Here is a 14185-nt window from a genome sequence, read left to right as displayed (position 1 = left end):
TTCAGCCACTCTCAAAAGTCTAGGATTGCAATTTTTTCCCCCGTAACTGCAACTCTGTCAACTGGAGTTTGTTAACCTGTGCCTGCGGTTCCCAGGATGCTGAAGTCTGACTCTGTGTTGTGTAGAGAGTGATGTGCCTCAATAATCCCGAGACTCGATGTTAGCGAAACAAAACAAGGCTTTTATTAACTTAGAAGATAACACGCAGTGGAGAGAGGTATCTTCCCTGGAGGTCTGCAGTACTGGCTGTGAGGCCAGACTGAGCTGGCTTACATAGAGGCCAGGTATGGGCGGAGCCCTACACACAACACATTCCATACATTCCAATACACAATACAATGGTGAGGAGAAACCTGAAACCAACCACAGTCACAGGCAATACAATGGTAAGGGGGAACCTGAAACCAACCACAGTCACAGGCAGTGATGAATGGAATATTTCATCACATTCACCCCTTCTATAGATTTAGTCTGTTCGGGGGTTTGGTAGTCCCCTGCGACTGACGTGGCAGTTGTGGTGTCGCGGGTGTCGGCTGGGTGTCCCCGGTGGCCTCCTGGGTCTCTGCCGGGGGTGCCGCCAGTGTTGTTGAAGGGGTAGTTGGTGGGGGTGCCGTTGGTCGATGTTCTTCCGGGGGTGATGAAAGAGTAGTGGGTGGGTAAGAGTTGCTGTGGTCGTTGTTGCTGCTATTGCCGTGGTTGTTGTCGTTACCGGCTGGGGCGACGTCTTTTATTGACACGGTGTCCTCCCTTCCGTCGGCGTGCCGGACATACGCGTATTGGGGGTTGGCGTGGAGTAGGTGCACTGGCTCCACGAGAGGGTCCGTCTTATGGCCCCTCACATGCCTTCGCACGAATACCGGACCCGGGGTGGAGAGCCATGTCGGCATGGATACGCCTGAGGTGGATTTCCGGGGGAAGCTAAACATTCGTTCATGAGGCGTGGCATTAGTGGCAGTACACAATAGCGACCGTATCGAATGGAGCACATCTGAGAGGACTTCCTGCCAGCGGGAGGTAGGGAGGCCCTTGGTCCTTAGAGCTAGAGTGACTGCTTTCCATACTGTCCTGTTCTCTCGCTCCACTTGACCGTTACCCCGGGGGTTGTAGCTGGTGGTACGGCTCGTGGCGATCCCCCTGGACAGCATGTACTGGCGTAGCTCTTCACTCATGAAGGACGCCCCCCTATCCGTGTGGATGTAGCTCGGCATACCGAACAGGCAGAACAGGCTGTTGAGGCATTTAATGACCGTGGCGCTGGTCATGTCTGGGCAGGGGAAGGCGAATGGGAACCGGGAGTATTCGTCCACAATGTTCAGGAAGTAAACATTGCGGTCGACGGACGGGAGGGGGCCCTTGAAATCTAAGCTGAGCTGCTCAAAGGGCCGTGTAGCTTTGATTAAGTGGGCTCTATCAGGGTGGTAGAACCGAGGCTTGCACTCAGCGCAAGTGCGGCAGTTCCTGGTCAGAGACCGAACTTCCTCAATCGAGTAGGGTAAGTTGCGGGACTTTATGAAGTGGAACAGCCGCGTGACCCCTGGGTGGCAGAGGTCGTTGTGGAGGGTCTGTAGCCGATCCCCGGTGGCGCTGGCACACATCCCTCGTGAGAGGGCATCTGGGGATTCGTTAAGGGCCCCTGGCCGGTAAATGATGTCATACTCGAAGGTGGAGAGCTCGATCCGCCACCTAAGAATCTTATCATTTTTGATCTTCCCCCTCTGTTTATTATTGAACATAAACGCTACCGACCGCTGGTCGGTAAGTAGGGTGAAGCGTTTGCCGGCTAGGTAGTGGCGCCAGTGGCGCACTGCCTCCACGATGGCTTGGGCCTCCTTTTCCACGGAGGAGTGTCTGATCTCGGGCCCTTGGAGGGTCCTCGAGAAGAAAGCTACGGGCCGCCCCGCCTGGTTGAGGGTGGCCGCCAAGGCAAAGTCAGACGCATCACTTTCCACTTGAAATGGAGTGTTCTCGTCCACTGCCTGTAGCGTGGCCCGCTCAATATCTTGCTTAATGCTTTTGAAGGCGGCGTGGGCCTCAGCAGAGAGCGGAAAAGAGGATGCTTTCAAGAGGGGGCGGGCTTTGTCGGAGTAGTTGGGGACCCATTGGGAATAATAAGAAAATAACCCCAGGCACCTTTTCAGGGCTTTGGGAGTGTTGGGCAGGGGCAGCTCCCGTAGGGGGCGCAATCGGTCGGGGTCTGGTCCGATTTCCCCATTCTCCACCACGCTGCCTAGTATGCAGAGGCGCGTGGTGTTGAAAACGCACTTGTCCTCGTTGTAGGTGAGGTTGAGTTTTTGTGCGGTTTTCAGGAACCTCTTGAGGTTCGAGTCGTGATCCTGCTGGTTGTGACCGCAGATGGTGACGTTGTCGAGGTAGGGGAAGGTTGCCTGCAAGTGGTGGTCATCGACCATGCGATCCATCTCCCTCTGGAAGACCGAGACCTCATTCGTCACCCCAAAGGGGACTCTGAGGAATTGGTAGAGGCGTCCGTTCGCCTCGAAGGCGGTGTACGGGCGGTCCTCTGGTCTGATAGGGAGCTGGTGGTACGCTGACTTGAGGTCGATGGTGGAGAACACCCGGTATTGGGCGATTTGGTTCACCATTTCTGATATGCGGGGTAGCGGGTAGGCGTCTAGTTGGGTGTACCTGTTGATCGTTTGGCTATAGTCGATCACCATCCGTTTCTTCTCGCTACCCCTTACCACCACCACTTGGGCGCGCCACGGGCTATTGCTGCATTCAGTAATGCGCTCTTTCAGGAGCCTGTCTACCTCGGTTGCGATAAACCGCCTGTCCTCCCAGCTGTACCTCCTGCTTTTGGTCGCTATTGGCCGGCAGTTAGGGGTAAGGTTCGCGAATAGCGAAGGCGGCTTTACCTTCAGGGTAGCCAGGCCGCACACTGTGAGGGGCGGCTGGGACCCACCATACTTGAGCGTGATGCTTTGGTGGTTGCACTGGAAATCCAGGCCCAAGATCACGCTTGCGCATAGATTCTTCATGATTAATACTTTAAAATTATCGCATACAGTCCCGTTAACGGACAATTGTACCGTGCAGTAACCCAGAATGGTCGATGTCTGGGTTTTATCAGCCATAGAGATGGTACCCCGAGTAGGGACCACCTTTAGGGAGAGTTGTCGTGCCAGTTCCGGGTGGATAAAACTCTCCGTGCTTCCACTGTCAATTAAACATTTAACCCCGCACCCGTTTACCTCGATGTCCACCATTGATTTGGATAGCCGGTGGGGCCTGGTCTGGTCCACTGTGACCGATGGCTCTGTAGGGCCCTGATCGAGACAAGATGGCGTCCGCGCTGTCTGCTCACAAGATGGCGGACCCCACGAGGTCGGGCAAGATGGCGTCCAAGATGGCCGCTCCCACGGTGCACACGCGGCGGTGGCGGGTTTTGGTTTTCCAGCGGGGTTCCCTCTGCACACCTTCCCAAAGTGCCCCTTCTTACCGCACTTAAAGCAGGTGGTGCCTTTCGCCGGGCACAGGTTTCTGGTGTGCTTTGGCTGCCCGCAGAAGTAGCAGTTGGGTCCCCGACGCGTCGCGGCTGTCGTAGGGCTTCTGGGGGGAGAGCGGGGCCCCGACGGTGTCGGGCTGCCGGGCGGGGAAGATGCCTTCCAAGATGGCGGCACCCTTGGTGCACACGTGGCGGCGTGGACGGCGCGGGCTGAAGAATAGGCGTCCGAGTTTCTCTGGGCCACATCCAGGGATCGCGTGGTGTCCGCAGCCTGTTTCAGGTCCAATCCCGTTTTTTCCAGCAGTCTTTGCCGGATGTAAGTGGAGCTGAGGCCTGTGATAAAGGCATCGCGAACAAGCTCGTCAGTGTACACTGCGGCTTTTACATCTCGGCACTTGCAGTCTTTGCCAAGCATTTTCAGGGTGCCTAGGAACTCCTCCACCGATTCCCCAGGTCGCTGTGCGCGAGTGGCGAGCAGATGCCTAGCATACACCTCATTCGTAGGCTGCTGGTAATGCGCCTTTAAGATGTCGCAGGCGGCCAGGTACGTGTCGGCGTCTTGGATGAGGGGGTAAACCCGGTGGCTTACCCAATTCCGCAGAATTCCGAGTTTCATACTCGCAGCGTCCGTAGCGTCTTTGACGGCTGCGGAATTGTCCAGGAAGAATTCCATACACATAAACCAGTGTCCGAAGCGTGCTGATGCGTCCGGAGCATGCTGATCCAAATCCAAACGTTCGGGTTTCAGGAGTTGATCCATTGTGTTGAAAAATAAGTTAATAAAATTGATGTGCCTCAATAATCCCGAGACTCGATGTTAGCGAAACAAAACAAGGCTTTTATTAACTTAGAAGATAACACGCAGTGGAGAGAGGTATCTTCCCTGGAGGTCTGCAGTACTGGCTGTGAGGCCAGACTGAGCTGGCTTACATAGAGGCCAGGTATGGGCGGAGCCCTACACACAACACATTCCATACATTCCAATACACAATACAATGGTGAGGAGAAACCTGAAACCAACCACAGTCACAGGCAATACAATGGTAAGGGGGAACCTGAAACCAACCACAGTCACAGGCAGTGATGAATGGAATATTTCATCACAGAGAGTTTCCCAGTTCAGCTGGAAATGTGTTTTTTTCCCCGTGCTGTAACAGAATTTACGATTTTGTTTGTTTTCCCAAATGATTTGAAAACAAGCTAGAGGTTAAATTTTAACAGCTGTTTGAGTAGAATGTCGCAGGAAAAACTACTGCCAACTGTTTATTTTTTCTTTCAGAATGAAAGGCTAGGACAGAGGAAGAGGCAAGCAGATTGATAAAGGAGGTGATTAGATCACCAGTGCTTTATGTTATTTATACTGAGAATTCAAAAACCACGGGGTCGATCTTGACTTGTGCGATAGTGTAAAATGGGTGATAGCGAGTCGGCAGTCCCCCGTTTTACATCTTCCCCCGATTTTTATTTCCAATGGATTACTTATCCACATGATTACTTACAGAAGGTTTTTAAAAATTATTTTTCTCAGTGCCGGAGCCAAAGTGTGTCTTTGCACAGTCTACAGTATTTGAGTTGCGTTGTTTTTTCTAAATGACTTCAAAGCAAGTTGGAAATGAATTTTCGAAGCTTTTTTTAGGTCAAGTTTGACAGCAAAGCTATTATTAAGTTTTTTAACTTCAAAGGGAGAGGCTGTCGGAGTGAAAAAAAAGATAAACAAAGGGCGTGTTTTGATCACCTGCAGTTTATTTCATTTATAATGTTATACTTTGAAAACCATGATTGTTCATATAAAAAGTTTTACTATGTGTAACTGTGGTATTTACTTATCTACGTGCAGTGGATAAGGAAAACACACCATGAGCCAATCAAAAACATTTGCTTCAATGTCTTTCCAAATATTTTGACTGGAGAAGTGCATCCTGCGGGCTACCCTTGGAACAGCATAAATGTTGACTCACAATGCGCATTGCTACAGGAGATCTGTATGCATGTGTGTACCCAATCTCCAGGGATAAGCATTAATTGCCAAGACCAATTCAGAAACAACGCACTATGAACAGTCAGCAGACTACAAGTCAATATCTGTATTTCACATCCCAACTCCCTCCAATCATGCTGCAGGGAGCTAATCACATAGGATTCCATAGGATATACGGCACAAAAACAGGCCATTCGTCCCAACCAGTCCATGCCGGCATTTATGTTCCACTCGAACCTCCTCCCGTCTTTCTACATCTAAATCTATCAGCATAACCCTCTATTTCCTTCTCCCTCATATGCTTTTCTAGCTTCCTCTTAAATGCATCTATACTATTCACTTCAACCACTCCCTGTGGTAGCGAGTTCCACATTCTCAACACTCTTTGGGTAAAGAAGTTTCTTCTGAATTCCCTATTTGATTTCTTGGTGACTATCTTATATTGATGGCCTCTAGTTATGCTCTTCCCCACAAGTGGAAATGTTCTCTCTGTATCCACTCTATCAAAACCTTTTATAATTTTAAAGACCTCTATTAGGTCACCCCTCGGGCTTCTGTTTTCAGAGAAAAGAGACCCAGTCTGTTCATCCTTTCCTGATATGTATACCCTTGCATTTCTGGTATCATCCTTGTAAATCTTCTCTGCAGCCTCTCCAGTGCCTCTAAATCCTTTTTATAATATGACAACCAGAACTGTACGCAATACTGATGCAGACAATACCTATGAGGGATTGCACCATAGCTGAATAGTGACGGCACCACAGAGACAAGTAGAGGTGTCTCCAGTAAGAACTGAAGCCACTAAAGTAGGAATCACTTATTTGAATCCTGAATCTAGATTGCACACTGGGACTTCAGACGAGGCCCCGCTTGCCCCCTCAGGTGGACGTAAAAGATCCCACGGCACTATTTCGAAGAAGAGCAGGGGAGTTATCCCCGGTGTCCTGGCCAATATTTATCCCTCAATCAACATCACGAAAAATAGATTATCAGGTCATTATCACATTGCTGTTTGTAGGAGCTTGCTGTGTGCAGATTGGCTGCTGCATTTCCTACATTACAACAGTGACTACACTTCAAAAAAGTACTTCAATGGCTGTAAAGTGCTTTGGGGTGTCCGCTGGTCATGGAAGGCACTGTAGAAATGCAAGCCTCTCTTTTCTTTCATTCACACAAACCTCACAAGTACCCAGGGACAAATATATACTGGAAAGTCCTGGGTACCAGAGTTAATGGCATATTGGACTTAAGTGTGGTGAAATGTTTCACAGTAATGTTATCAGAAATAATATTCTGCAAAACCGATAAGAGCATTTCATGTGGGGAGGGGTCACAAAAAGGAAAGAATGAGCGCACCCGTGAGTCAAAACCCATCTGAAGAGAGTTATCACAAAAATTGTATAATAGTAAATGGTTATAGAGAGAGGTGATAAACGATGGCTATTAATATAGCTGCTTTCACTTACGTGAAACTATTATTTCGAAGGCAACAACTGCTGCCTGTGGACCAAGCTCATTCTGCTTTAGGAAACAGGCATAGAAACTGTTCCATTAGTCTCTGAGGATTTGGTGGCAGTGGTGAATGCATGGGTCATGCAACCACTATTGCTCAGAGTGTGTTTCAGCCACATTCTTTAAACCTTAAATGTTTCCTCCATTTACTAAACAATTATGAAGCCATCCATTACTTAGTCCTTTAGCTCCACTAAAGCGCCTTTGCTATCCACATAGTGGACACTGCAATCACCTCGTGAACAAAACCACTCAGTTCCCAGCAAGTAAAGGTTGGGGCAGGTGGTTATTGCTGAACATGTTGGTTGGGTTCAATCCTCATCTCACAAATCCACAAGTTGAGGAGGCTGGTTCCTCAACTTTGAGCTCGGTGGGCCTGATAGTTTATTTCTTCTGAGTGCATGCAGTGTGGTTGTGAATTAAAACAACATAAAACATAGCAGCTTGATGAGCAGGATGCTGAATCATGCTGGTCTTCACACTGACTCACACCATTGCAAGAGATCAAGGTCTTCTTCTGGAGTAAAATTACTTTTGTTTTGAACTGTTGTCCATTGTGTATGCAATTTATATAATTTACAGCTTCAAGCATAGGTCACATCACATCCAAACATCTATAGATTCCAACCCCTATTTTGCAATATGAATTGCGTAAATTATTTTGTTTGTAAACTATTTCAATGGCGGTTCTTGTATCTTTGCTGATTTTGTATCATTATAAACAAGACACCAACTTGTGACTAATTTTCCCACATTCTGTTATCACAGACTCTTCCTCCCTCTTGTTTCACCCACCCACATACCAGTCATTTCCTGTACTGACCTTTTCACCTTCAAGTTTCCCTTCCCGTTTTCTGCCCTTCTCCCTCTTCTCCTAAAAGCAATGATTCATGGTAGAGGATGGCAACATGGGTGCTGGCAACCCCCCATTATCTTACCTAAGTGATAATTTTTCACATGTGACCCGAGACAGTGAGCACTAACAGGCTATTCGACTGTGGAGGCTATCACAGCTGACCGTGACCAGCAACTACACATGTGCACTACCTGTAGGAACAGTGAATGGTAATCAGGAGTGGGATCTCTGGACATTTTTTCTCCTCCCTACAACAACAACAAGTTGCATTTAAGTAATATCTTAACGTAGTAAAACACCGAACCACTTAAGGAGATATTAAGACAGGTGACCAAAAGCTTGGCCAAAAAGATAGGTTTTAAGAAGCATCTTAAAGGAGGAGAGAGAGGTAAAGAACTGGCAAGGTTTAGGGAGGGAATTCCACAACTTAGGGCCTAGGCAACAGAAGGCACGGCCACCAATGGTGGAGCGATGAAAATCAGGGATGGGCGATGTTATGGAGGTGGAAGTAGGCAATGACATGAATCAGTCATTCATGAAAGAAAGACTTATGAAATAATACTGAGTGGCCTACGGGTGGCGCTGTCCAGGGAGAGTATAAATACTCGGGCACGGGCCCAGCTTGCGCAGGACATTCTTAACAGGAACTAGTGAAGGACACAACTAGACCTCCAGGTTGTAAAACAGTTGATTAAAGCTTTGTTTAACGCTTAGACCAAGTGCCTAGTAGTTTTCTTACATCAGGCGGTCTTGGTGACGGTGAGGATATGGGGTCGGAAGTTCAGGTCAGGGGCAAATACCTATGTACTATGAAGCTAACTGTAATACACCCCCTACCCGCCCCACCCAAGATGAGAACAGTTATCTCAAGGGATTGAAACTAGGACCCTAGTGTGTATGGCTCAGTACCATGTTAGTTAGTCACTGGATTTATTGAGCCATACACGCATGGAATGTCTGCATGTGTGCAATATCTAACATACGTAAGACTAGAGTTCCCACAGGGGTTTTCCGATTTCTTGCTGTAACTTTGGTGGAAGATTGGCAGATACCCTAGAGAAGCAGCCTAAGTGCCGTTTCTTCTGGGTATCCGCCAATGTTACAACAGGAGATTAGAGAATCCCCGCTGAAATTCCAGGCATCACTGTTCATACAGTTATGCACAAACCAAAAGCACAGCTGTGGAACTGACTTGAGGTGAGAGCCAACAATATAAATAGGCTGCTCAACCATCCCTGTGTACATTCAAGTGCTGAACAAGTGTTTTGGCACCAGTATCGGCATAGACCCAGTATTAGCCACGCTTAAATTATTTGAAAATGTAAATACTGAAAATGTAAGTTGTTAATCTTTCAGATAAGCATATGCTACTGGCAGGATGGACCAGGTAAAAGATAAGTGACCAGTTCATCTGTTTTAGTGGTATTGGTTAAGTGATAACTGTTAGCCAGGACACTGGGAGAACTCCCCATGTAAGCTGCTTCATCCCCTGAAGGCAAAACGGTTTTGCTTTGTAAGTACAAATTCAGTGCTAAGCAATGGCAATCTTTTTTATGATTACTTTCTTGATAGAATTTTTGCTCCCTGATAGGAGAAATAGTTATATTTTATGGATCTTTTGTGTGTTACCAGGTTACACGGGAGAACTGTGCCAGACTCAAATTGATCATTGTGCCTCGCAGCCATGTGAAAATGGAGCCACCTGCATGAGCAGGGCCACTGGCTACAGCTGCCTCTGTCCAGAAGGTAGGCTTTGAACATGAGCATTTATTGCTTAAAATCTTCCTCAGTGATGTATCTTGGAAGTGTCCAAAGGGAACTGACTCCATAGGTATAATCCTCCACCCCAAGGTAATTTACTATAAAGCAAATAGCTGTGAGGTCCTCCAATCATGGAAGAAATGTGATATTTGATTGAATTCTATTCCAAAAAATGTTCAAAACCTGGATCCTAAACATTCTGTAAAGGTAAGTATCTTAAAGAGAATGATCAACACTCCTATTCTCATGTACACTTTATCAGCAGTCTAAAGTTTGCCAATATAACTGAACGAAGCCCAGATCTCCATTGAAGAATCTGCAATATGCAGTGTGGCAGTGCAGAAATTTGCTAAAGTTACTATTACGTGTTGAGGTTTGGAGCCCCTTCATTTTACTAGACAATGATACTAAATACTACATATCTGGTGTCAAACTAATTGGGCCAAATGGTCTGTTTCTGTGCTGTATATTCTATGTAAATCTATAGCAGGTTTGCAATAGATAATATGAAAAGCATTGACAAAATGATCAGGGATCAGCTATTACCATTGTGTAGCTGTCCTTTCACTGGATCCTTGCAGAGTCCCTGACTGGCTCGGCCCCTGTGCAATTGTATATGTTGCATGCCTCTAATGCTCCCCCTGCCTTTTAATTTATTGAACACTAGCTGGGGGTGCCCGGCGGTGCCGAGGCTTTTTTGAGGGCATGTTGTTGTTGGAAGAGAGAGAGGGAGCGACTGGCGGGAAGAGAGAGAGGGAAGGAGAGAGAGAGAGAGAGGGGGAAGGAGAGGGAGGGAAGGAGAGAGAGAGAGACTGAGGGAGAGAGAGAGAGACGGGGGAGAGAGAGAGAGAGTAGAGAGACTGAGGGGAGAGAGAGGACAGAGACTGGGGAGAGAGAGAGAGACTGAGGGGGAGAGAGAGAGAGACGGGGAGAGAGACGGGGAGAGAGACGGGGAGAGAGAGAGAGACTGGGGGAGAGAGAGAGACGGGGAGGGGAGAGAGAGACTGGGGAGAGAGAGACTGGGGAGACAGAGAGAGAGAGAGAGACTGGGGAGATAGAGAGAGAGAGAGAGAGACTGAGGGGAGAGAGAGAGATGGGGAGAGAGAGAGAAGACTGGGAGACAGAGAGAGAGAGGGATAGAGAGACGGGGAGCGAGAGAGAGATGGGGGAGAGAGAGAGAGACTGGAGGAGGGAGAGACTGGAGGAGAGAGAGAGAGCGAGGCTGCAGGAGGGAGAGTCTGGAGGAGAGAGAGAGACTGGGGGAGAGAGAGAGACTGGGAGATAGAGGGAGAGAGAGAGACTGAGGGGGAGAGAGAGAGAGACGGGGAGAGAGAGAGAGAGTAGAGAGACTGGGGGGAGAGAGAGGAGAGAGACTGGGGAGACAGAGAGAATGGGGAGATAGAGAGAGAGAGAGAGACTGAGGGGGGGAGAGAGAGAGAGAGAGACTGGGTCACCCAGCTGAGTAGGCTGGGCACAGTGAAAGCATTGATTTCTTTATGACAGCACAAAAACTGCTCTGACATCATAGCAGCTCTTTGACATCATAGTCACTCAATGCTAATGAGGGGATAATGAGTGGAATTTTGAACGTTTTTGGGATACCGCAGGCGCAATTTTTGTCTCACTGAAACGTAAATATGCTTATGACCGCTCCGGAATCGTAAGCTTTCTTTTGATGTAACACACGTGTAGGTACGCTCTATAACTTTTGCGTGTATAGAGAACGGACAGACATCGGGACAGACAGAAGAGCCGCTTTATATATATAGATATCGTTCAGAACATACTGTCATGTACAGAAGGAACTTCTCATTTTGGGTTTTTACACTAGATATTCTCCTTGAGTTTCAGCATCACCAGCCACTCCTGTGAGTGGACCTCATGCCCCTTACAGACCAGAGTGTGCCATTATTTGCCCCAATATCTAGGTAAATGTAGCAAGACCCAGACATCAGGCAGAGAATCCTTGTCACTGTAATATAATATGCTTACTGGAATATGACCATGTGATTTTCTCAACTTTGGTAGGTGGAAAAACATAGGTGTAATTTGCACCTTCACCATTTGGGTAGTAAACTGTCGGAGTCCATATTGTGTGAAGTTGAATTTCAACCCCTGTATCTCTCATAACTGCATTAGTTGGACAGGGATGTCAGTTGCTTAGGACAAGTGGAATGGCTTGATTTATTGATGTATATCAAATACTTTAAATGATCTGTTGGACAGGTGTCCATCCAAATACAATGGCAGCTAACAAACCACAGGCCAAGGCCTTCCTGGAGTATACATCTCTCTGCCTGTGTGATATTTAGCCAGACTGTAATGTATATTCTACGTAACATGCTGAAACAGCTAGCATTTACTAACCTTAAATTTGTATGTGCATGCCCAGCAAGAAAACATCCAATAAATAATCTGACAAAGACAAAAATGCTTAATACGGGAATCTGAGCAGATTTTTTGTTGCACAGTACTGTAACATAGAAACATAGAAGATAGGAGCAGGAGTAGGCCATTCGGCCCCTCGAGCCTGCTCCGCCATTCAATGCGATCATGGCTGATCATCCAAATTCAGTACCCTGTCCCTGCTTTCTCCCCATATCCCTTGATCCCTTTAGCCTTAAGAAATATATCCAACTCCTTCTTGAATATATTTAAGGAATTGGCCTCTACTGCCTTCTGCGGTAGAGAATTCCACAGGTTCACCACTTTCTGGGTGAAGAAATTCCTCCTCATTTCTGTCCTAAATGGCCTACCCCTTACCCTTAGACTGTGACCCCTGGTTCTGGACTCCCCGACCATCGGGAACATCCTTCCTGCATCTAGTCTGTCCAGTCCTGTCAGAATTTTATAAGTTTCAATGAGATCCCCTCTCATACTTCTAAACTCCAGCGAGTACAAGCCCAATCGACCCAATCTCTCCTCACACGTCAGTCCTGCCATCCCAGGATTCAGCCTGGTGAATCTTCGCTGAACTCCTTCCATAGCAAGAACATCCTTCCTCAGATAAGGCGACCAAAACTGCACACAATACTCAAGATGTGGTCTCACCAAGGCCCTGTACAACTGGAGCAAGACATCCTTGTTCCTGAACTCAAACCCTCTCGCTACGAAGGCCAACATACCATTTGCCTTCTTAACCGCCTGCTGCACCTGCATGCTTACCTTCAGCGACTGGTGCACAAGGATACCCAGGTCTCATTGCACTTCCCCTTCTCCCAATCTATTGCCATTCAGATAATAATCTGCCTTCCTGTTTTTGACACCAAAGTGGATAACCTCACATTTATCCACGTTATATTGCATCTGCCATGTTTCTGCCCAATCACCCAACCTGTCCAAATCATCCTGGAGTTTCTCGGCATCCTCCTCACATCACACACACCCACCCAGCTTTGTGTCGTCTGCAAATTTGGAGATATTACATCTAGTTCCCTTGTCTAGATCATGAATAGCTGGGGTCCAAGGACCGATCCCTGCGGTACCCCAATAGTCACTGCCTGCCACTCGGAAAAAGACCCGTTTATTCCAACTCTTTGCTTTCTGTCTGCCAGCCAGTTCTCTATCCAAGTCAATACCTTGCCCCCAATCCCATGTGCCTTAACTTTACAGGCTAATCTCTTATGCGGGACCTTATCGAAAGCCTTCTGAAAGTCCAAATACACCACATCCACTGGTTCTCCCTTATCTATTTTACCAGTTACATCCTCAAAAAATTCCAGTAGATTAGTCAAGCACGATTTACCTTTTGTAAATCCATGTTGACTTTGTCCGATCCTGTCACTGTTTTCCAAGCGCTCTGCTATTACATCTTTTATAATGAACTCTAGCATTTTCCCCACTACCGATGTCAGGCTTACCGGTCTGTAACTCCCCGTTTTCTCTCTACCACCTTTTTTGAATAGTGGGGTAACATTAGCTACCCTCCAATCCATGGGTACTGTTCCAGATTCCATCCAATGTTGGAAGATGATCAGCAGTGCATCTACTATTTCTAGGGCCACTTCCTTAAGTACCCTAGGATGTAGATTATCAGGCCCTGGGGATTTATCGGCCTTCAATCCCATCAATTTCCCTAACACCATTTCCCTACAAATACTGATTTCTTTCAGTTCCTCCCTTTCATCAGACCCTATGCTCCCCAACATCTCTGGGAGGTTATTTGTGTCCTCCTTTGTGAAGACAGACCCAAAATATGTAGAAGGGTATACAGTAAATTCATATCAAGTGCAAGACAAAACTTGATGGCGTCTTGTCATCTATCCTCATAGAAGTCAATACAAGACACCATGATGATATTTGTGTACTTTATGAGAGATGGACCCTTATTTGATTTGAAAAGATATTCAGTAGTAATATGTAATAACGTTAAGCCATTATGCCAGTGTTAATAGTCTGTCTACCTCCTGTGCCAACAGCTGAACTGGGTACTTCTAATATCTGCCTCAGTTGTTACTCACAAACAAGAGTAATACAAGGGCTGTTATATCCTTGTACCTACCCGTTCATAATTCCCCTCTTAATGTGGGTAGGCTTAATTAATGTGACTCCTTACATTTCAGTTGTCATTTCAAGTTGTGATTAAAATACATTTCGAGATTGGGGGGGGAAAATT

General features: G+C 47.1%; 1 protein-coding gene across 1 annotated transcript in view; it reads left to right on the top strand.

The window, feature by feature from the left end:
- Positions 1 to 14185, top strand: part of dner (delta/notch-like EGF repeat containing) — a 333612-nt gene that overhangs the window by 262267 nt on the left and 57160 nt on the right. Inside the window, exon 7 of the mRNA XM_085989907.1 lies at positions 9442 to 9555. Coding sequence (XP_085846033.1) covers positions 9442 to 9555 — 114 coding nt within the window. The remainder of the gene's footprint in view (positions 1 to 9441; positions 9556 to 14185) is intronic.

This window comes from Somniosus microcephalus, chromosome 6, assembly GCF_052327205.1.
Source record: "Somniosus microcephalus isolate GS21.2 chromosome 6, FLI_Smic_1.0, whole genome shotgun sequence".
In the NCBI taxonomy this organism is placed as follows: domain Eukaryota; kingdom Metazoa; phylum Chordata; class Chondrichthyes; order Squaliformes; family Somniosidae; genus Somniosus; species Somniosus microcephalus.
Note: the sequence above shows the minus strand (reverse complement) of the source record. Positions and strands in the feature narration are given on the sequence as shown.